General features: G+C 35.7%; 1 protein-coding gene across 3 annotated transcripts in view; it reads left to right on the top strand.

The window, feature by feature from the left end:
- TAF5L (TATA-box binding protein associated factor 5 like) overlaps positions 1-19333 on the top strand; it is a 33597-nt gene extending 14264 nt beyond the window's left edge. For 2 of the 3 annotated variants that reach the window (XM_001379092.4, XM_056816137.1), the window contains 4 exons: positions 859-1003; positions 3457-3561; positions 8131-8855; positions 17301-19333. In XM_001379092.4, coding sequence (XP_001379129.1) covers positions 862-1003; positions 3457-3561; positions 8131-8855; positions 17301-18098 — 1770 coding nt within the window. In that variant the 5' untranslated portion in view covers positions 859-861 and the 3' untranslated portion in view covers positions 18099-19333. Of the gene's footprint in view, positions 1-858; positions 1004-3456; positions 3562-8130; positions 8862-17300 lie in introns of those variants that run through there. The other variant, XM_007481621.3, reaches the window with a different exon arrangement.
- The last annotated feature ends 4688 nt before the right edge of the window (positions 19334-24021 follow it).

Genomic DNA, 24021 nt, shown 5'->3' with positions numbered 1-24021 from the left:
ATTCAGGTTCTTGACTCTTAATCTTACTTCCCCCCCATAAGACTTCAGAAGTATGAAGAGTATCTCCCCCCCCCCCCCAAAAGATTAAATGTCCTTTTTTTGTGGTGATTATACTCACTTAGGAAAATGATGTATATTCTAAATTCAGTTACTATTAACTATAAATTTACTCTGGAACTTCTCTTCACCTCTATCTAAATATGTGCCAAATACACTTGTCACTGTCCAATAATTAGATGTGGAAAACTTTATTGCTTTTCAGAAAATGGAAAATTAGCTACCTTTTTTTTTAAGAGATTGCTTTTTCTAAGCCTAATTCCAAAATTTGCTAGTGTTAATTTTTTTACATAAATAATACCTAATAAAGAAAGAGAAAAAGAATAATCCAGCAGTGTTTTCAGTCTTGAAAGGTTGGTTGTCTTTTCTTTATGATTTGAAGTAGATATATTTGTTAGTCTACCAAATTACTGACTTTTTCCCCTGGTCAGAGAGTCTGAGGATTCAGTTTTTATGTCTTCTAGAAGATTTTTTTCCCTTTATAACATCCTGTCTAGTTTTAAGTTTTTAGTGAAATTTTCTGTGTGTGTGTGTGATGTGAGTGCTAATTAGAATCTGTTCCTGTCAGGAGAAATAAAAAGACCTAAAATTCGAACCAGTTATTCCTTGTTAATAGTTCTAATAAAAACTTTGATGGGGAAGATTGAAATTATTGCCTAATTGTAGATATTGCCTAAAGATGAATGTTTTGGATTTACATGCTATCCATACTTGTCCATAATTGTATTGGAAATGTTATTTTTAAAGGTAAAATGGAGATTTGCACATATATAGTTTATTACTTTTTTTCTCCTTTTGAAGGTCATGAAACGAGTACGCACAGAACAGATTCAGATGGCAGTATCCTGCTACCTCAAACGACGCCAATATGTAGATTCAGAAGGCCCTCTAAAACAAGGATTGCGGTTGTCTCAGACTCCTGAAGAGATGGCAGCTAATCTCACAGGTAATGAATATTCTAATTGTCCAGTCTGGTTACTTTTTCCATCTTGGTTCTCTTTAGTGCCATTTGTCCCTCTCCTTTATAAACATTTGAAGGTGTGATGTTACAGTATAAGTGTGGTATTTCCCTTGCCCTGTTTGTTAAAGTAATTTTTATAGATCTTTTCCATTTTTTCTTCTGTTGATCATTTCCATTTCTACACTTAAATTCCTGGGATAACTTTGCTTGATTGGATCTCTTGCCAAGTTTCTTTAAATTGTTTATATCTTACAGTACTTTTCTCCAATTTATGAAATGATACATTAGACTGAGCTCCTTGAGAGTAGTGAATTTTTTTTAATCCTAAGCACATTTCCTCACACATAGTAAGCCCTTAATAAATACTTGTTGACTTAATTGTCCATCATCTAATCAGCACATAATAGGAGCTTATTAAATGCTTGTTGACTTCTCCTGTTCCAAAGTGGTGTTGCCTTTGACCACCATCTCCTACCACTTAGCAGATAAGCTAAATATTTGCTGATTAAGGTGCTTTCTAGCTGATTTGGTCTTCTTGTTGTGGCAATAACTTTACATTGGTTAAACTTTTGTATGAAGTTATTACAATTAGTGTGATTGTCATTTCAGTTGTTCATTTCCCATTTTTTGTTGTCAGTTGTTTGTCTAAATAGTTCAAGATTAAGTTGTTTCAGTTGTATGCCATGTCTTTCATTATTCTCACAAAGCACTCCTCTTATGCTTTATTGTGGGTTGGAGTAAACCTGGATTCTTAAAGCAGATGCCAGTGAAACATAACCTCTACCAGATTCTAGTCTTCTGAAAAGGCATCACATTTAGCTCCAACAGACTGACTCTGCTTTCTGAGGATCAGTCTAGCCAGGTGTGGCAGACCATTTGGTAATGCACCATAACCCATGAGAAAAAATATATTCAAAATGACCTTCATTGTTGTGCTACCACTTTTTTCTGCTTTTGCAGAAGAAATTCTGGGCAAACAATACTAAAAATAATACAAGTTTTAGAGTCCACATATAAATTTACTTTGTCTAGTATGCTAAATGTAAGATAATTGAGCTGTTGCCAAATGGACATTGCCAGAGGAGCTGAATTATATCAATCTTGACACTCTTGCCATAAACGAAACCAGAAGAAAGCAATGCTGCAGCTAAATGGAAGGAACATCATCAAGATTCTCCTTGGAAAGACAGAAGAGGTTGATGGAATTTTTTCGTATTCACAGAGACACTAGAAATAATATTTCATAAGCTATTTAGTCATCTTATTATTGTATTACTTTTAAGTATTTGCAAAAGAACCGCTATTAAAATAATTGCAGCTTATGTACCAACACTGGTTGCTGAGGATGAAAAAGTAGAACAGTTCTAAAAGGAGCATAACATCCTTTCCTTCCCTTCCCCCAGTCTAAATCTACATACATTCTAATACTCTGGTGACTTCCATGCAGAGATGAAAAGGAGTAGTAAGGGTGATGAGAAATGTGTGATTTAGGAGGAAGAAATGCAAGACAGTCTCACACTTTATATCATGAACAATCTCTTTGAGAAAAAAAAAATCTTGACAGGAGAAGACATTAAAGATGCAGAAGTTTTCCTTGAATCCGCTATCTGTACAAGATAATCTAGTGATGTAAATTCAGTGATTTAGAATTAATTTTCTGCTTTTTGACTTTCTACTTACTGAAAATCTAACTATTTGTTTATTAAATTACATCAGCACCTTAGAGGTGTTTAGATTCTGGAAATTAATTTTTCACACATATCCTCATGGTGGGCATTTTCATTATTTAGAAAATTAATCATTTTCCACAGGAATTTTGTTTTTTTCCAGGTAAGTCCTTTTGCCCTTCCTTTTGAAATATGGAAGTATTTAACTAAAGTTAAAAATATATCAGTATTCAGGTGACTGACTATAGTTCTAATGATACCTTTAGAAAGGAATAGGCTCACTTCAGATGAATGGATATAATAGGAGACCATTGTCCTTATTGGCATAATTGTGTATTTGTTTAAAGTGTTGATTTTAAAGTATAGCATGACTGAAAATGCTAAGGCAGGCAGAGCAACAGAAACAAAACATCTTCAAATAATTGAAATGCTAATAGCAGGTGGAATTTATAAGCTAGATATATTACTACACTTGGAAGATAGCTATTTTCTTTTTTTTTTAATGTCATAGTATTTTATTTACATTTATTGTTTTGTTTTATTGTAAGGTAATAGAAAAATTGTTAGGAACAAATCTTTAATAGGAAAATAGTGAAATGGTACATAGTTTTATTTGTTCCTACTGGTGTTGGGAAAAAAAACAATAACACATTGACCTGATTGTGTCTTTTTTGATCTTGTGGTTTGTATTTAACCTTACCAAATGCTTACATGGTTAGTAATTGTAATACTTTGCTTATATCTGATAGAAATTCCTTATTTCTTATCTAGTCCAATCAGAGTCTGGTTGTGCCAACATAGTATCTGCAGCCCCCTGCCAGGCTGAGCCTCAGCAATATGAAGTACAGTTTGGACGATTACGGAATTTTCTCACTGGTAAGTACTTGTCTGGAGTCACTTCTTTTCTATAAAAAGTAGTCATGCAAATAGTAAAAGTAGTCATTGCAACCATAGTTTTGGTACTTAAAAATAAATTCACCAGCTTGACAAAAAGACATGGGAGAATAAAGAGCAAAGGACTGAGAAGTGTAGAGGCCCAGAGCCTAGATCAGGCTTTATCACTGTCTAACTTTCTGGACTTGGATTATGTATAATTTTTGTAAAATCCAAGATTTAAAAATTTTTGAGAGAAATTTTAGTAAAAGAAGCTTGCTAACTCCTCAAATCAAGAAAGTGAACTGTTTGGAGAAAGTACCATAAAGAAACCTACACTGCATCGGAAGATCCAAGATGAACTTTGGGATATAATTGATTGAACTGAAGGGGGTTGAACATATCATTTATTCTGAATGTAAACTCTTTATGCCAAAGGGGACTTCTTTCTAACTGGTTTTTTGTCAATGTGCCTAGCAAAAATTGATTTTGCTCTCTCTTCTATTTCCTTCTTATCGCCACATATTATAGTTTCCTCTTAGAAAGTGCAATATTGTATGCACCTTTAGCTAGAAGATCTTTAGAGGTTTAAGCTAGTTAAATGATCATTGGGGAAATTAGTCTCCCAAAGAATCACAGGGGGAATTGTGAAGCTATAATTAACTATCCCCTTGTCTATTTTTAGCTAATCAAATGAAGAATTTAAAGTATCCCTACTTAACACTAGGTGAGTTCACAAGTCACTTACTAGAGTAAGCTCATAGCTCATGCCTCCAAAAGCTACTGCCCCACACCCCCTTGGGCAGTGCTAGGCAAATTGAAAGACTGCCATTGGTTTCTCTGAAGAAGGGGGAATGACAGGAAGTGACACTGAAAAAAAGAAGCATAAAAAGAAGAGACCAGCATGGTCTAGAGACTTTGCTTCCTGACTTTTGGAGAGATTGGTTCCAGATATTCATTCCCTTCCTGGCATTTGGAGTGAGTGGCTGATATTCCTGCCTTGGCTTTGGAAGAGGCTGTGTTGGTGGAACTCTGGCTACACCACCAGGACTTCTGGCTGAGGATTACCAGGAAATCCACATGGAGACAAGGGATTTAGGGAAGTCCCTACTGGGGCTGAGATTGGCTTCTCAGGAGAAGGCCTGGTAGGCTTATTAAAATCTGTCTCTTTATCTACTTTTTTTCACTTTCACTCTTTCTACCTCTGTAAATAAAGCTGCTAAAAGTCATTTTGACTTAAGCTGTAATATTTTTAAATTGGCAACCACAATATTTATAAATCATATTTAGCATAAAATCTAAACTTAAATTTTACAGTCACTCTTTTGACTTCCCTAAATCCTTTGTTTCTTCAGTTATAAAATGAGGGAAGAGAGAAAGATAATGGTGACTAGAAAAAGATCTTTCGAAAACTCTACATTTCCCATCTTAAATTTAATTGAAAAGAAATTATATAGGAAAACATGTGATCCTACTTATTAATCAATCTCCATTTATTTCTGATAATAAATTCTGTTATATTAGATATGGTACATTTACAGCTGTCCTACAAGAAGTATAAAGCAAGGTCATTACCCCAAAAGATCTTACATTGTAATTGATTAGAGATATCATATTCCTAAAATACTTGGGGGGACAAAATGGAGATATTTCACATTCTGACTTCTGAGTGTTTGTTTTTTTATTGGAATAACATCTGATTAAAGTAGATGTGGGTGTGGGTTTATAAGAATAATTTTACTGTCTCTTCCTTAAAAGAGAAAGACATTCAGTTCTCCAACATAAATGTAGATGTTGTATTCCCTAATGTAGGGGTCGGTATAGAGGAGAAGGGACCAGAAGAGTGTTTCTTCTCAACCCAAATTAGACTACTCTCCACTGCCTTCAACTATACTGAAGTTGCATTGTTCACAAAGGAACTGAAAAATACATAGAAGGAAGTAGCGAGGGGTGGTAAGGAATAGGATCAAAGGAGAAAAATGTCAGATATTTAAATTTCTAGGTTTTCAAAAGGAAGGGCTTTTAAAGCATTAATTCTACTATAGAGAAACACTGATCTAGAACTTTTAAAGTAATTTTCATCATGTTTGATTATAGCTTCAGTATTTTAAGCATGAGTTTAATTGTAATAATGTGTACTACTTTTTTTTACTAGTGTACTCATGACCATTGGGAGGGCTATTGGTAGGTCAGCATTATTTGTTTCCCACTGTCACTCAAACTTAGCTGGGATTAAGTGCTATTGTATGCTAGGCTTTCATAGCTTTATTTTTTGTTGAGGATTTTTCAGCTGACAGCTGCCTTTCCCCTAAACATTTTACTCTACTTTAAAGTCACCAAATAGCTAATAGCAACCAAATCATAAATGGGGGATGGGGGGGGGGCAATTGAGTGGAGTGGATTGAGAGCTAGTCCTAGAGAAAGGAGGTCCTAGGTTCAAATCTGGCCTCAGACACTTCCCAGTTGTGTGACCCTGGACATGTCACTTAACCCCCATTGCCTAGCCCTTACCACTCTTCTGCCTTGGAACCAATACATAGTATTGGTTCTAAGATGGAAGGTAAGGATTTTAATTAATTAATGAATGAATGAATTTTAAGGAATTTGCTATTTCCTCAAGCTCTCATTCTATATGGCTTCTCTCTCTCTCATATTCCTAGAAAAAAATAGCTACTACCTCTACTGCCTAACCATCCACTTATGTCTTAATTCCTTGAACTTTGGCTCCTGATTCTGCTACTTAAATTAAAATTGCCTTCTCCAAGGTTATTAGCAGCCTCTTTATTCCTAGGTTCTGTGACCTTTTTTTCAGCCAATGCCCTCCTTTATCATTCTGCAGCTTTTGAAACTCTATGACCACACCTCATTCCTAGGTCCTCTTTCTTACCTTGGCTTCCATGATTCTATACTTTCCTAGTTCTCCAACCTGTCTGTTTCTTCTCAGTGTCCTTTGCTGGATCATAATCCATCTCTTACATAATCCAGCTACTTAATAAGAGTTTGCTGCCATTGTCCTGGGTCCTCTACTCTTATCTGCATGTGCTGTCTTAGAGATATGATCCACATTTACTACTGTACCAGCAAACTCCAATAGACTTAAATATTATCTCTATGCAGATAACTTCCAAAAACTTCCTTATTTCTCTTAAAGGTACTGCCATCCTCCCAGTCACCTAAGTTCTTGTTTCCCTGATTAATAACTGGCTATGAGTCGTCAGGGAGAGAAAGAAGAGTCCTTGGTTGCCATGACTCGTCTCTTCTAACTCCACAAAGTCTTTGGCATCCATCTCTCTCTCTCTCTCTCTTTTTTTTTTTCACACAGCCACCATCCTAATTTAGCTTCTCATTACATTCAATTTGAACCATTGTAATAGCTTTCTATCTGCCTTCCTGTATCCAGTCTCTCTCCAATCCATACTTTTTCTTTAAAACCTTTCCTTCCCTCTTAGAATCAATACTGTATATTGGTTCCAAGGCAGAAGAGTCATAAGAGCTGGGCAATGGGGGTCAAGTGACTTGCCCAGGGTCACACAGCTGGGAAGTATCTGAGGTCAGATTTGAACCTAGGACCTCCCGCCTCTAGGCCTGTTTCTCAGTCCACCGAGCTATCTAACTGCCTCTGACTTTAACCCATTCTTCATCTAGCTTCTAAGATAACCTTCTCAAGGCACAGGTCTAACTCTCACTACTTTACTGAAAATTTACCAGTAGTTTCCTGTTACTTCTAGGATAAGATGCAAACTCTTTAGGCTGATATTTAAATCCCCTTCAGTAAGGCTCCCATTTGCCTTTCGAGCTTTATTGCTCAATATTCTTTTTCACAGATTCTACATTTTAGTCAAACTGGACTAGTAGCTACTGCCCATACTCAATATTATATTTCCTACCTTTATGTATTAGTGAATCCCTTGCCTGGGAAACAGTCCCTAATTACTTTTACCTTTCAGAATCTTTAGACTATAATAGACTGGATTCACATACTGTTCTCCTACAGTTAGTGCTCTTTGTCTTCCCAGTTAGTGCTCTCTTTCTCCTTAGTCATCTTTGAACTAGAGATAGAAAGGTCTGTTTGTATTACTACTAGAGAGTAAATGACTTTTCTAGGTCTTAGTTTTATTCTCTTTAAAATTGGAAAGTTAGAGAAGAACTGAAATTTCCTTCAAGCTGGAAAATTCTGTGATTCTTAAATAGAACCGAACCTATATATACTGGGGCAGCAAGGTGGCACAATGGATAGAAGGTAAGATCTGAAATCCGGAAGATTTATCTTCTTGAATTCAAATTTGGCCTTAGATACTTATTAGTTATTTACCCTGACCAAGCCACTTAACCCTATTTGCCTCAGTTTTCTTAACCTACAAAATTAGTTGGAAAAGGAAATGGCAAACCAGTATCTTTGTCAGGAAAACCCCAAATGGAATCAGGAAGTGTTAGACATTACTGAAAAACAACTCAATAAAATACATATATTAGTATCTACAAAAAGTTAAATTGCAGCCTCCTGTGGTATTTTATTATTTTACAAATATAATGGTACTATTTTTATGAGATTTGCTTTTGCTTTCATTATAGATTCTGATTCCCAGCACAGCCATGAAGTGATGCCTCTCCTATATCCTCTCTTTGTCTACCTCCATCTTCACATGGTCCAGAATGGCCTGAAGAGCACAGTGGACAGTTTTTATAGCCGCTTCCATGGAATGTTTTTGCAGAACGCCAGCCAGAAGGATGTCATTGAGCAGCTACAAACCACTCTGACCATTCAGGACATCCTGTCCAACTTCAGACTCCGGGCATTCCTGGATAATAAGTATGTGGTCCGCCTCCAAGAGGACAGCTACAATTACCTTATCCGCTACCTCCAAAGTGACAACAACAGTGCCCTGTGCAAAGTTCTCACCTTACACATTCATCTTGATGTGCAGCCTGCCAAGAGAACAGACTACCAGCTGTATGCCAGTGGCAGCTCCTCACGAAGTGAGAGCAATGGCCTGGAGCCAGCAGATATGCCCACATCTATTTTGCAGAATGAGGCTGCTCTGGATGTCCTGCAAGAGAGCATTAAGCGAGTCAAGGATGGACCCCCTTCACTTACCACAATTTGTTTCTATGCCTTCTATAACACTGAGCAATTGCTGAACACTGCAGAAATCTCCCCAGACAACAAGCTGCTAGCTGCTGGGTTTGATAATTCCTGTGTAAAACTTTGGAGCTTGAGATCCAAGAAGTTAAAATCAGAGCCTCATCAGGTGGACGTGTCTCGCATCCGCTTGGCTTGCGATGTTCTGGATGAAGAGGTCTGAGTATCATTTATTTTTCTTTTAATTCTCTCAGTACTTTTTAGGGAATGTTTGGCTAATTCAAAACAGCTATAATAACCTAGCCAGATTTTGTAAGCATAGGGCTACATTATTTGGATTGATTTGGGGGATAGCCATATAATTATTGATAGTAACAGAACCCTCTATTCTCTCTTTGTTTTTACTTGTAGTCTCAGAAGTTACTGTTAAAAATAAAAAAATCTAATTTCATCTAGTATTCATATTAGCTGGAAATGTTTGGTTAAATCAAATGAGATAATGCATGTAAAGTGCTTTGCAAACTGTAAGATGATATTTAAATACTATTTTTAGCTATTGTTATTACTGTTGAAACTGAGGGATATAGAGGACATTTTTCATTTAACCTTTATTGAACACATGAGATAAGAAAGTTATTGCAACATCAATTCTTACTAAATTAACACAATTCAAAAATCAGTAATTGGGAGCAGCTGGGTAGCTCAGTGGATTGAGAACCAGGCCTAGAGACAAGAGGTCCTAGGTACAAATATGGCCTCAGACACTTCCCTGCTGTGTGACCCTGGGCAAGTCACTTAACCCCCATTTACCACTCTTCTGCCTTGGAACCAATACACAGTATTGTAGATGGAAAGTAAGGTTTTAAAAAAATAATAAAGCCAATAATTATTAATAATTGGCATATGATTAATATCTAAGGTTAGTAAGACCCTCTTTTGTGTCATTTGAGATGTGAGCTTGAATTAGAACATCAAGGTTAATTAGTTGAAATTTCTTCAAATAATAGAGTAGAAATTCTGTAGAGCACAAAAAACATTAGGTTACCCCCCCAAAATTTGGTAACAAAGGGACCTACATTTGACTTTCTAGCTCTAAAAGCTAGGGCTCTTACAGTTTCAGCTAGTTTCCCCAAGGAAATGTTAGGCCATGAAGGAAAGGCAGTTTAATTCCTTTAATTTATAAACAAACATAAGATTTTCATGTTGTAAAATGTTCTATCATCAGTAAAATTAAAACACCCACTGGTCTGTCTAAAAATTCATCTGCCACCTTGCTTCCAGCAGCAATTTTTTTTCTTCCCCTAGGATAAATGACCATACTAACACATCTAATGTTTATTTTATCAGAGTACAAATATTAAGAAGACCTGGAAGTTCTAGTTTGGAACTGAATTAAAAGATGAGACTTGGTATGGTGGATGTTAACGGCACAATAATACACTTTATGGCCATCAACCAGTGGCAGATGTAAAGCATCCAAAGACCACAGATTCCAAACAAATAAAATACTACTCCTAGGCTACTGGTGCTCCAATGGGAGGACTTCAGGGTATGAATGTGGACCAAAAGGGTTAGGATATCAAATTGACTTGGGTAGAAGAAGGTAGAAGAACTTCTGATCATTAGTGTGGTCCAGGAGTATACCATTTAGGTTTCTTGGAAATCTATAATATAAAGTTCTTATGATTCTGTTGTAATCCATGATGTAAGATTTCTATGGATCCCCTTCACATATCAGCATGAGCTTTGGGGGAATGGTATAGGAGACATTCATTCAGTTTTAAAGAGCATAGCTGAGGGCAGCTGGGTAGCTCAGTGGATTGAGACCCAGGTCTAGAGATAAGAAGTCCTAGGTTCAAATCTGGCCTCAGACACTTCCCTGCTGTGTAACCCTGGGCAAGTCACTTAACCCCCATTGCCTAGCCCTTACCACTCTTCTGCCTTGGAACCAATATACAGTGTTGATTATAAGCTGGAAGGTAAGGTTTTGTTTTGGGGTTTTTTTTTTTTAATAAATAAAGAGCATAGTTTTTCAGACTATGACTTATTAATGCTCCAGCCTTACTGCCTAATGTTACTTTTAGGACTGGATTGACATGCAGTAACCAAAGAGAACTAGGTTAGTTTAAACAACAGATAACTCATAGTGATGCCTAAAAGCTAGCAGGAAAGGTCTCATTTCTCCATTTTTTGGACTGCTAAAATCAATTCAGATTTATTCACAGGAATAAGATATTACTCACTTTGATCCCACATTTTGCTGCTAAGTTTACCTACTTTTAATAAAATCTTCACCCACCTCTTACTGTTTTTAAATGATCTGATTTAATGTAATCTTAGTTCACAATTAACTTTAAACAAATCTTTGTATAATTGGAATTCAGTCTTCTTTAAAACAGTTATTACATAAACTCAAGTATATAAAGAAATAATCATTCATGGGCAGTCTACATTAGAGGAAAATAGGATTACTGACTTTAAAGTTACAGAAGTTAATTGAATTTTACCACCTTGTCCTCCTGGGCACTGGAATTATAATAGTAGAAATGTTAGATGTTGGTACAATGTTCAAAATTCTACTTGAGTCCTTACCAGACACATATAGGAATATTTAGAGAATTTGGTCTTGAAAATAATGGAATAGAAGATGATGTTTGTTATACTTCTTGAGTTCTACCGTATGAGCTAAAATAAAGATGTCAAATTCACTAAGGGCTGCCACAGTCCACAAAACTCTGGATTGCAGCCCAAACCAGATTAAAACATAATTGGGAATGTTGAACAAAATAAATAAAAATATAATACAACATAGATAACGTTAATTCCTGGTTTTCTAAGTCAATATGTGACTATAAGGATCCATTTCTATTTGAATTTAACAACACTGACCTAGAATACTTGATAGTAAGATCACACAAGCTGCATAAAAAAAAATTTTTTTTTTAATCAAAACTCTCCCTTTTTTGCAGAGCTAGAGAACTATAGCTCTACAAAGTATTAGGATATTGCACATACTTTCAGCTTAGATGGTATTGCTGAAAAGCTTTTTTATTTCTTTTTAAAAATTCTTTTTGTAGAGGACAACTTTCTGAGTAGGGAAAGAGATATTTAAAATAACGTTTATATGAAAACAAAAAGGTACCAATAACATTGGTTTTTTTAAAAAGCTAAGAAAGAAAGAAAGAAAGAAAGAAAGAAAGAAAGAAAGAAAGAAAGAAAGAAAGAAAGAAAGAAAGAAAGAAAGAGAAAGACTCATTCATGAAATTCATAACTGTTATTGTGACCTCTTTTGAGAAGGAAAAATTACTAATGCTTATTTATAGTAGCACTCTCAACAGAACATTGAACTCAGAGAATGTACATATTAAATAACTTATATGAGGTATGTTTTGAAAAAAAAATCACTAATGAATGTGGATTCTCTTCCTACTAACTCTTGACAATTAATGCTTCACTCTTAAGTGCAGACATAGTAAGTAAAGTTTATGTTGATTATATCCCTTTTCCTAAAAAGGAAACAAAACCATAATGGGTTTATTACCTATCCATATTTCATCTTTTTTCTTTTGTACTTACCTTAAATCCACTTTAGCCAGTTAGTGCCACTAGAGATATTGCTGTAGTTTTGAATAGCTGTTCTGAAATGCTCCCCAAATAAGTGAGGGGAAAATGAGGACTTTTTGTATGAAGGGGAATCTCTAGAGCAGAAATGTCAGACTCAGAATTAGGGGCCATTAAACTGTTCATAAGTATTTCTACCTGCTGCATATTGACTTAGAAAACCCATATGTTAACATTTATGCTCTGTTTTATTTTTTTATTTTGTTATATACTTCCTAATTACACTTCAGTCTTGTTCAGACCTCCAGTCTATTTGTCCACTCTACTCTAGACAATAAATAATGGGATCTGTATTTTTCACTTTAGAAACTTATGGTCAAGAATCATACATATTGTTGAGACTTTAAACAAACCTGCATTTAATTATTATCCTGTTGTTTTTCATGGAATTTCTGACTCTTGGTTAATTATTGATCATGTTCTTATTTGGGACTTTACCTTCATCTTTTCATGTCCTTCAGTTTATTCTATAATGATATACTGAAAACTGCATCTGTCCAATTGGTAGCAAAACTACTATTTTTACATTTATGAATTTTGTTTAAAATATTAAATTATTAAAATATTTCCATATTAGCTGTAGAATATTGCTACTTCAAATGCTTCCATCTTCAGCACTGAACTCACATAAGAAATGCTAAATTTTTGGTTTTGAGCTTTTTTTAGTGTGATGAACTTAGGCACAGCAGAACATAATAAGATTGTTTATGAAACTGTGACTCTCCATTTTGTATATTTGCTTATAAATTCCACGTTTTATTTTCAACTGGCCTGCTTGTATGTGCTTCCTTTTGCAATTTCTGCTGTGTATTTTTTAATTTTTTTTCCAGTTTGTTTATTTAGAATATTTTTTCATGGTTACATGATTCATAATTTTTCCCAACCCTTCTTCCCTCCCCCCTCCCTGAGCTGACAAGTAATTCCACTGGGTTATACATATTTCGTTGTTCAAAACCTATTTCCATATTATTCATATTTACAATAGTGATCTTTTAATACCAAAACCCCAATCATATCCCCATCAAACCATGTAACTGATCATATGTTTTTCTTCTGCATTTCTACTCCCACAGTTCTTCCTCTGGATGTGTGGATAACGTTCTTTCTCATAAGTTCCTTTGTGTTGTCCTGGATCATTGCATTGCTACTAGTAGAAAAGTCTGTTACATTTGATTACGTTCTGTGTATTTTAAAAAATGTTTCAAACACCACTATTGCTAATCTCCTTTTCCCCCTTTATAACCTTCTCTAAACTAAATACCAAGATAACTTAAAACACAAAAACGTTGCAAAAACATTAACAAAATTAGTCTATACAGTGGCAATGTCTAAAACAATCTCATTTCTTTTTGAACTTTGAGTACATCACCTCTCTGGCAAGAGATAATAGATAATACATTTTCTCATAGGCCCTCTGGAGATACAGTTGGTCACTAAATGAATGAATAAATGAAGGGGCAATGGGTGACATAGTAAATAGAGGTCTGGACCTGAAATCAGGAAGACCTAATTCAAATATAGCCTCAGTAGCTGTGTAACCCTGAGGTGAGTCACTTTGCCTATACACAAAGCACTATGTTAAGTATTAAAGAAATAGAAATAGAACAGAAAAATAAAAAGGCCCTGCTTTCAAGGAGCTCATATTCTGAGGGAGATAATACATATGAAAGTTTTCAGCTACAAGATAATTAGAAAGGTCCCATTGTCCATAGGGTACAGTAGATAATACCTTTTATTTAACATAAATTCCATTGATACAATTTTTTTATGTTGAACCAAGACTTTCTCTTCTGTGTCTTCAGTAGCTGTGGCAGTAGCACCTGGAGAAACAGTTGCCAGGCTTCATCTCAGCAGGGGTTACTTCCCTGAATGATGGCTGTAAGCCCTGTGCTAGAAACTTTACTATTCCCCAGGCTTTTGGGTTCAGGAGATAGTTCCTAGGCTTATCTCCATTAGGGTTTGAAAGGAGATAGTGATCAAGATGGTGATGGTGATTGTGATTTGATGTAACCTAGCATATGCTGCCACTTGCCTCTTCCTTAAGGTGCTCCATTGCTTCAGCAAGGTTGATTTGCTTGCTTTGGCTGTCTTATTCTGCACAAGAGTTGCTTCTCCAGATGTTAGCTATACTGATTGAGTTGAAAGCAAGATTAGTGGTCTAGTGGGTGCTTCCACTTTCAGGGGTCTTGTGCTTGTTGGTAGCCACTAGTCAGCATTTGTTGCTGCTGCTAGTGAGGAAGTGGGCCCTTTCTCCACAATGATCACCACATTAAGTTTTTCAGAGTTTTTGTTCTGTTTGTTTTTTTAGTGTTGTCTTTATACAAATTGTTCTTCTTTTTCTGCTTACTTTACGCTGCATACACAGGATTTTTTAAAATTATCTTAGGTCATTTCTCAGAGAGCAATATTATTCCATTACATTTATATTCCACAGTTTGTTCAATCATATCCCAAATTATGGGCACTTCCCTCCCTTACAGTCTATTTCATTTTTCTTTTTTTCCTTTTAATATCCCCTTTTGAATCAAGCAGTTTAGTGTATCTTCCCCCCCCTTTTGTCATTAGTATATTCCTTTTACCCTCTCTTCCCTTCCCCCTCAGAATAGAGCAAATCTTCCTCCACCACCCCCAGATTCTTTGTTTTTTCTTTAACCTCTTCAACATTATGAAGACATCAAGGTTCTGAAGGAATTCTTGTGTTTTCTATTAGAATAGTAACACTACAATATTATAAAGCTCCTTCCAGTTGATATATTTACTCTTCTAAGTTTCTCTGAGCTGTTTGTATTTCAGAATTCCTATTCAACTCTATGCTTTTCATCAGAAAACACTGAAAGTCTTTTATTCTTTTGAAAACCTATTCCCCCCCCCCATAAGATTATACTGTATTAAGTTTTTCTTAGTTGTAAGCTAAGCCCCCTTTTTTTTTCTTTTTGGAATGTTGTATTCCAAGATATAATTTAAATATCTTTTATGATAGAAGCTGCCGGGTCTTATGTGATCCTTGACTGTAATTCAGACTTCCATCTGGATGCTTGCCATATTTTTATTAGGTATGAAAACTGGATTGTGGCTATTGAAAGTCCTAGAACTTTCCCTTTAAGAATGGAAAGGTCTTTCAGGAAGTAATTGGTGGATTCTTTTTTTTACTTACCTTTTGGGGTCTAATAAATCCAGACAGCTTTTATTCATAAATTCTTGAAATGTAGTGTCCAGGCTTTTTTTTTTTTAATCAGTTAGTCCATTGATTTTTAGATTATCTCTTCTTGACCTATTTTCAGGGAAATTTTTTATATTAAATATCTTACATTTTCATATATTTTTAAAAATCTGTTGGGTTTTGTTGCATTATTTCTTGCTTTCTTATGGAGTCATTGATTTGTATTTGACCTTTTCTAGTTTTCAGGAAATCCATTTCTTGGGTAAGTTTTGCCTCATTTGAAACTACTTATTCTCTATCCAATTCTTTTCTACAAAATTTTAATTTATTTATTTTTCTTTTATACCTTGCTTCATTCTTTTAGATATTCATGTAGTCCTTGTGGAAAATCTGGTGGTGGGTGTTTTTTTTTTTCTTTGACTCTCTACTTGCAGTTGCTACAGTTACTTTCTCTAAGTTTGGTATCCTGTTTTTTGTTTACTCATCTCTTCAGCCTTAGTTCCAGCCATGCTCTACCCTTTGCCCTCTTGACACTTTAGGCTGAGGTGGTCTGCTTTGCATGGTCTCACTCTGGATCATCTGAGTTCCTATGCAGTCCTCTTTCCGGGTTTAGACCCCATTGGGTTTTTGTGATTTAGAGCCCTAGATCTTCAGGACCCTTGATGGTTCCTCAAGTCAAAGTGCTAGAAATCTGAGAGTTAACTAGTCCTGGTGTATCATAGTCCTTATAAGGGTCACCATACCATACTGGTCACTACTGCTCCTGTGCACAACCAAGGATCTCTCAGGGGAGCCCTTTGCTCTGGATAGAGAGCGTTGCAGATTACAGGTGTCTCTAGACCAGTGGTTCTCAACCTTTCTAATGCCGTGACCCCACAATACAGTTCCTCATGTTGCAATGACCCCAAACCAAAATATTATTTTGGTGGCTACTTAAAAACTGTAATTTTGCTACAGTTATGATTCAGAATGTAAATACCTGATATGCATTATGTATTCTCATTGCTACAAATTGAGAGGTTGAGAAACGCTGCTCTAGATCATTTCAGATCTCACCGGGAGACTGCCAGCTTGTTGGCCTGAACTAGTACTAGCTTTGCTGACAGCCTCCTTTCTAATTGTCCATGATCATCTGAGTTACTTTTTGTGCAGTTTTGAAAAAAAGTAATTTACAGTGGTGTCTCAGTAGATTGCTTGAACCTTATTTGATCTGGTGGAATTTTCAGGTTTTTGCTGGAGTACGTATGTTTGGGAGAGGAAGAAGATGTTTACTGTAGTGTCTCATTGGATTACTTGATCATTATTTCATCTGGTACAATCTTTAGATATTTTCTGGAGTATGTGAGAGATGGGGAGTCTCTTGACTAGAAGTGCTTAAATTTGTTGCAAGTCTATCTGGTCTTATCAGAAACTGACAGATTAAGATAGGCATCAGAAATCATGAAAATTAATATAAATTCAGAACTGAATCTCTTCTAGAATACCACATCATGCTGAAATGATCATGGGAATCTCAGTTTCACCTATTTTTAATCTAAAGCAATTAGTAAATTTTCTGTTAATACTCTAAAAATCTTTTTTTTTTCTAAAAGTCTTGTATTTGTTCAGTTTTTGAAGCTCTAATAGCTTGCATATAGCTCAGAGTCTCTGTGTGTGTGTGTGTGTGTGTGTGTGTGTGTGTGTGTGTGTGTGTGTGTGTGTGTGTGTGTGTGTGTGTTACTCAAGAAAGGCACTTACGGTTTACAGGATGCCCTCTTTCCTTCTTCTTTAACCAGATTTCTTTCCCTCCATAAAACACTAAGCTTTTTAATATTGTCACACCACTAAACATGTTTTCCTTTTGTGTGTTTTTCTTTTTCTCATTACCTGCTGTTTTTCTAGGAAGATGATGATGACAACGTGGGCACAGAAATGAAGATCTTGAGAGGGCATTGTGGGCCCGTGTACAGTACAAGGTTCCTATCAGACAGCTCAGGGTTGCTATCTTGCTCCGAAGATATGTCTATTAGATACTGGGACCTTGGAAGTTTTACCAATACTGTATTGTACCAAGGCCATGCCTACCCTGTCTGGGATCTGGATATCAGTCCATGCAGCCTATATTTCGCCAGTGGTTCCCATGACCGCACTGCAAGACTCTGGTCATTTGATCGGACGTACCCATTGCGAATATATGCAGGACATCTAGCAGATGTGGACTGTGTAAAATTCCACCCGAATTCAAACTACTTAGCTACGGGCTCAACTGATAAAACTGTTCGTTTATGGAGTACTCAACAAGGAAATTCTGTGAGGCTCTTCACAGGTCATCGGGGTCCTGTGCTTTCACTTGCATTTTCTCCAAATGGTAAGTACTTGGCATCTGCCGGTGAGGACCAGCGGTTGAAGCTATGGGACTTGGCATCTGGTACCCTCTACAAAGAATTGAGAGGCCACACGGACAATATCACCAGCCTTACTTTCAGCCCAGATAGTAGCTTGATTGCCTCTGCATCCATGGATAACTCTGTTCGGGTTTGGGATATTCGGAACACTTATTGCAATGCTCCTGCAGATGGTTCTTCCAGTGAACTTGTTGGTGTCTATACTGGGCAGATGAGTAATGTACTGAGTGTTCAGTTTATGGCCTGTAACCTCCTTCTAGTGACTGGAATTACACAAGAAAATCAGGAACATTAATTTTTTTCTTTTTAATGAATTGGGATAGTGGTGGAAGGCTTTGCAATTATAAGAGTCTTACTACAAACTGAGATTAAATCACTGACTGTGAAAGAGACTTCCTCCCCTTCTCTTTTTCCTTTCTCCCATTGGCAGTAAGGTCTTTGGTATTGCAAATACCATATTGTTGTTCTGCCCAAAAATGTCCTAAAACACTGAGGTGGGGAAAGGGAGAGGCTGAAGAACTATAGCGTATAGGCTTGAGGCAAGGAGTTAAGGTGCTTTTGAGGTTGGAAGGAATTTCTTAGAGATCTTGTTGTAACCTTGAACAAGTAACTTAATTTCTGCCTCATTTTTCCCATTCATAAAATTGGGATAATAATAATACTCCCTCACCTTTGAGTGTGGGAATTTTTGATTGAATGATGTTTGCAAAGCACTTTGGAGATAAGTAGTGCTACAAGTGTTAAGTATTATCATTCACTCTGGTTGAAGGGAAATCCTTTTGGCTTAGGAATGCAAGGGTGGGAGTTGGGGTTTGGGGGGGAGGATGGGTAATCCTGGCAGAAAGTCTTTCATTTTCTGCATTTGCAAAGAACCAGGATTTTTTTTATTATTGTTATAATTATTATTATTATTATTATTATTGAGAAGAGGAAATCTAGCACTGGCAGAGGGTTCCATCTCTGCTTTTATCTTTCAGGTTTGACTCCTGGCACTGGCTGTGATACTTGGAATTTTGAGGTTCAGGGACTTAAGAGAATTTGGTCGCACAGTGTGTAGGGAGAAAAGGGCAATTTCTGGGTGGTGCTGAAATCACCCTGGATGAGGTGTTATGGGTGGGTGGGTTTGATTGAGAAAGTTTTGGGCTCCTGCAGTGATGGTGGGAAGGGAGGATTCTCTTCCTAGTTGCACCTCTCCATAAAAGAACATTTGTTACATGGGGATATAAGTTATTTTCAATGGTAAGTCATAAGTTGAAATTGGAAAATTTGAATTCCCATATTATCATATGTTCTGGGGTGTAGCTTTTTTGCAAATTTTTTTCCTTCCCCAGTCTCCTTGCTCCCACCTCCTGCATTGCAATACCAGTTTTATGAACACTTTGTGAAACAAGTCTTAGTTATATAAAACCATTCTTTGAGGATAAAGCAAGTTCTAATTTGTTTGTGGAGAAAAGGATTAAATATTTCTGTTTTCTGAAAAGAGTTATTTTGTATTTTGTTTTCTATTAAAAAAGCATTTAGTTTAAAAAAGTGTTGATACTTTTTGGGGGCATTGAGGAGAGGAGGATGTGTGGTTTTGTTTAGAAATTAAGATGGGGAGGCTATTTAATCATCAGTCTGGGCTAGCTGCTGAACAGAATGTTTTCAATAAGGCAGCTTGTCCCTCATCAAAGTAATAACCAATTATGAAGGTTAGACCAGTCCCAGTGGGTTTATTTGGTTCAATTCATTATTTTTATCTGCTATTACATGTTCTTCAGTGTACTCTGCATCAGGATTATGGATAGCATTTGGCTTTGTAGCTGAGAGCATTTAAACTATAGATTCATTCAAAGTTACCAGCTTTTTACAAATGGAAGAAGCATGTGACTATTATATATCTTTTCTCTTTGGAATTTTTAATTAGAGCCCTTCAAATGCAGTCAGTTTAGCTAATTGATAACAATTATTTATTATTTAGATAAAATTTTTATTGATAAATTTCAGGTAAAATTCAGTATCCCCTAAAGAATAGAGTCATGGATTTAAAACAATTCCTCCATAAGTTCAATAGTTAAAACACTGGTCCCACATCATACACTATTACAAGCTGATAATATTTTTTTAGTCCAGAAATAAAAAAAAATGTCACATTTACTAGTGAACATTATTCTAGCTTCTCCACTAACAAACCTGCTTGGTAGAAAAGGAGGACTTTAAAGAATTTCTCCATCACGTGAAGTTTCAAACATGTTAAAAATAATGACTCAGAACAATACCTTCTCTGATTTGTAGGAAGGAGTCATCCAAAAGGTCTAATCTTTAGTAACTTAGAACAAAGCATCAGCACTTTCCAAGTATTCTATATTAAAGTCTGGAATTGGAATGTGCTCGACTCTTTAAATGTTGAAGTATGGCACTAGAAATGTTGACAATTCCCCCACTTAAACGGTATCCTTTCAGAAATCGGTGGCATGGCTACTCTCAGGGATTTTTTTTTTTTGATCCTAGATCATTTGCCAGGACTAAAAGAAGATGAGCAAAATTCTCTTAATTAAATTCTTTCACCAGTTAGAATCAAATACTAACCAACTTAGTAAATTTACACAAATCTTATTCATCCATTTTTATTTGGCAATACACATCAGTGGCCTAAAAATTATATTACAAATACTGCAGCTCATAAATTTACCTTTGTTGGTGAATTTGGCCAAATTCCTACTGGCCTGTGTTTGTTTTTGGAGGTGAGCACAGTAGGGTCTCATTTTTGGTCTGTCCTAATCTTGTGCCTGGAGATTTTTTTTTTAAACTTCTGGTTACATATTTGAGTATAAGATCTTAATTTTATAAAATCTCTTTTACTGTTATCCTCAGAGGCAAGGACTAATGGAATCTATAGATAGGGCATATGTGTATATGATAGTGGTTAGTATAATAGGTATTTTTTAGATTGCTGTAATATCAACTATCTCATCTTATCCTTACATCCTTTGAGGTAATTAGGGTAAAATATTATCTAAATATTTTATAATTTATAAAATTATATATTACTGAGTCCAAAAAGCTATGTTGTTTGTCCAAAAGGATTGTGAGGTATGCATTTATGCAAGGAGGCAGAAATGGAGACTCAGTATCCCCAAAGAATAGAGTCATGGATTTAAAAGGACAGACCCTAATTCTGGCCTTACAGATGAGACCTTATTCTGGCCACCTCCAAAAATAAGTAATTTTCCCTCTGACTTTAAAGAAAATATCTTAAAAGTAGTAGATGCAGAAATGACAGGACCTAGATGTTCTTGGAAATACCAGTAAGACTCCTTTAGCATTCATAAATAAATATCAGGGCAAAAAAGAAAAGAAAAAGACTGAAGTAAAAAATGCTTTATTTTTATTTCTTTTATTAAATATTTCCTAATTACATGCAAAAAATGTTTAATGATCATTTTTTTTAATTTTCAGTTCTACATTCTCTTCCCCCTTCTTACCTCTCCCCCCACCTTAAGAAGGCAAACACTTTGATTTTGATTATACTGTGAGGTCATGCCAAACCTATTTCCATGTTAGACATTTTGCAAAAGAAAACACAAAATAAGACAAAAACAAAGAAAAGGTTTTTTTAAGTATGCTTTGATCTATATTCAGAGTTCATTGGTTCTCTCTCTCTCTCTCTCTCTCTCTTCCTCTCTTTGCCTCTCTCTCTCTCTTCCTCTCTTTGCCTCTCTCTCTCTCTCTCTCTCTCTCTCTCTCTCTCTCTCTCCCTCTCTCTCTCTCTTCCTCTCTTTGCCTCTCTCGTTAAATTGTTTTGGGTCGTTGTCTTGATTAAAGTAGCTATGTCTTTCAATTCTTTTCTTCTTACTACTCAATAGAATGTTGGTTATTCACTGCCATCCACAGCATCATTTTAATAATATTAGTTAGCCCAAGAAAGATTAATAATGTACTTTTCCATAGAAAATTCTGTCTACCGAGGTTGGCTTAATCAGAAAATAGCAAAGATGAAAAGAAAGGAAAGAGATAATCAAGTTACAGGAATATCACTGATGATAGTAAAAAGAAGAGAGAAAATGAGAAAAGGCATCTAATTTTTTATTTCTACTTTTATAACAACATTTAAATATATTTATAAATGAAGATGAGTTTTTATATGACATGTTTAAATTTAGATGTATGTAGTAAGATCTTTGGGGTCAACAAGACTCAGCCTTGGTTTTTGCCCCTAGTCATTGTGTATATATGGGAGGGATAAAAGATTCTCAGATCCTCAGATTTCACTTTCCAAGTAGAACATTGCAGAATAAACCATAATTACATTATTACTCAATATGTACATCCAATCCTTGTTTATTGACACATTGTCTCAGGATCATGTAGAAGCTCAGTAGCATTTTTTTAAGGAATGCAAATGTTTGCTTTTTGGCTTTCTGACCCTTCTCTAAACCTAGTGACTACATACCAATGACTGACAGAATGCTGAAAAAGTAACTTCTGAGAGTGAAAATCTTAAGGATAAAAGACATTTGTGTCAAATTGGCTTTCCATAGTAATGTTTGCATTTGTTTTAGGAAACTGCTATATTTAATTTTACTTGTTGGGAATTGTGAGCAGGATTTGTGATCTCAACAATGAATATTACAATATTAATGATACTGAGCAAATTCCATCATCCTTTTAAAAAAATAAACTACCACAAGGCATCTAGGTGGTTTAGTGGGTAGAGAGCCAGATCTGGAGACAAGAGGACCTTGGTTCAAATCTGGCATCAGATTCTTCTAGGTGTGGCAAATCACTTAACCCCAGTTGCCTAGCCTTTACTGCCTTATCAATACTCTGAGTTGATTCTAAGACAGAAGTTAAGGGCTTCAAAGGAAATAAAGAAACTACTATCTTAGGTACCTCAACTAACACTCATGACGTTACCTGGGCAGATTCATAAATAATTCTGAACCTTCTAAGTCAGTTTTTCTAACCCAGATTCCCTGCAGTTTGAGTAAACAGGCCATACCTTTTCAATAGTGAAGAATCCCCAAACTATTTCAAATATTAATAATGACTGTTCCTCTTTCTTTATATTTAAATTACCTAGTTCATATTTGAGGAGGGTGGGACTTCAACCCAGTTACAGTATAAAACAATTGGGTCTTTTAGTCCAGACTGGTGATTTCATCAGTGTGAGAAGGCTTGGTGTGAAAAGCCCTTTCACCAATCTCAGCAGCTCTTTGATAATTTAAGTCAGTGAATTTACGTTGGGCACTGAGAGATTTGGTTAGTCACTTAACTAATGTAAATTAGAGGCATGACATCTTCCTGATACTAAGGTCAGCCCTCTATCCATAGCAACCCATTTATTAATGGTAATAGCAATTATAAAGTTACAGAAAACATCAGAATTGATATGTGGATTTTCAGCTGAAGAGAGTCATCAGTTAAAATGAAATGCTGAAAGTGAAGCAACTTTTAAAGTTTTAACTACCCTTTGAGAAAAAACAAATCAACAATGATTCTATTGTCATATATTTATGAGACATCCATTTTTAAAATGTAGAGCATCTGAGCAGACTTTGCTAAAAAGCAGTGGACTTAGAATCTGGAGCCCAAAATATGAAGCAACCAACAGCTTGACTAGGAAAAAAGAACTTTTAAAATCAAAAGGTAAGGGTTTTTTTTTCCAGTTGATTGTCATGCGCGCGCGCGCGCGCACACACACACACACAATCACAATCACACAATCAGAATCTAAATATCTCTGGATTCCTGATGGCTTTCAAGAGATTTTGCTGAGCTAGCTGAATAAGTTACAAGATAAGATAACTACTATTCTCAGTAAAATAGATTCATGTTTGTTTTGAACATTCTCTTCTTAAAGTATTCTTTTTGATATTTGAAAATGGTTTTGTTTGTTTCCTGGAAGAGTTAGGAAGGAGTTAGAAATGCTTTTTTTAACTACCATTTGTTCCTTGTTTTGTCAGGGTTTCTGGGATTGCCTCCTCATACATAAAACCTCTTCACTCCCAAGGGGTGTCTAAACATTTGAGTTAATGCCTCTGAAGTGCTCTGGACTTACAAAGGAGAAGTGCTGAATAAATACATAAAGTAAGATATATAAATTAGTATAATTATGTTACAATATGAACAAAAAAAGGGATTTTTTTGAGATCTTTTCTAACTGTAAGCAGTAGCAGTAGTCTCTTCTATACTTATAAGAACACCATTGATCTATTACACAATAATCTTAACATGAA

This window comes from Monodelphis domestica, chromosome 2 (assembly GCF_027887165.1).
Source record: "Monodelphis domestica isolate mMonDom1 chromosome 2, mMonDom1.pri, whole genome shotgun sequence".
NCBI lineage: Eukaryota > Metazoa > Chordata > Mammalia > Didelphimorphia > Didelphidae > Monodelphis > Monodelphis domestica.
The sequence above is the reverse complement of the archived record's forward strand: the minus strand, read 5'-3'. Positions and strand labels throughout refer to the sequence as shown.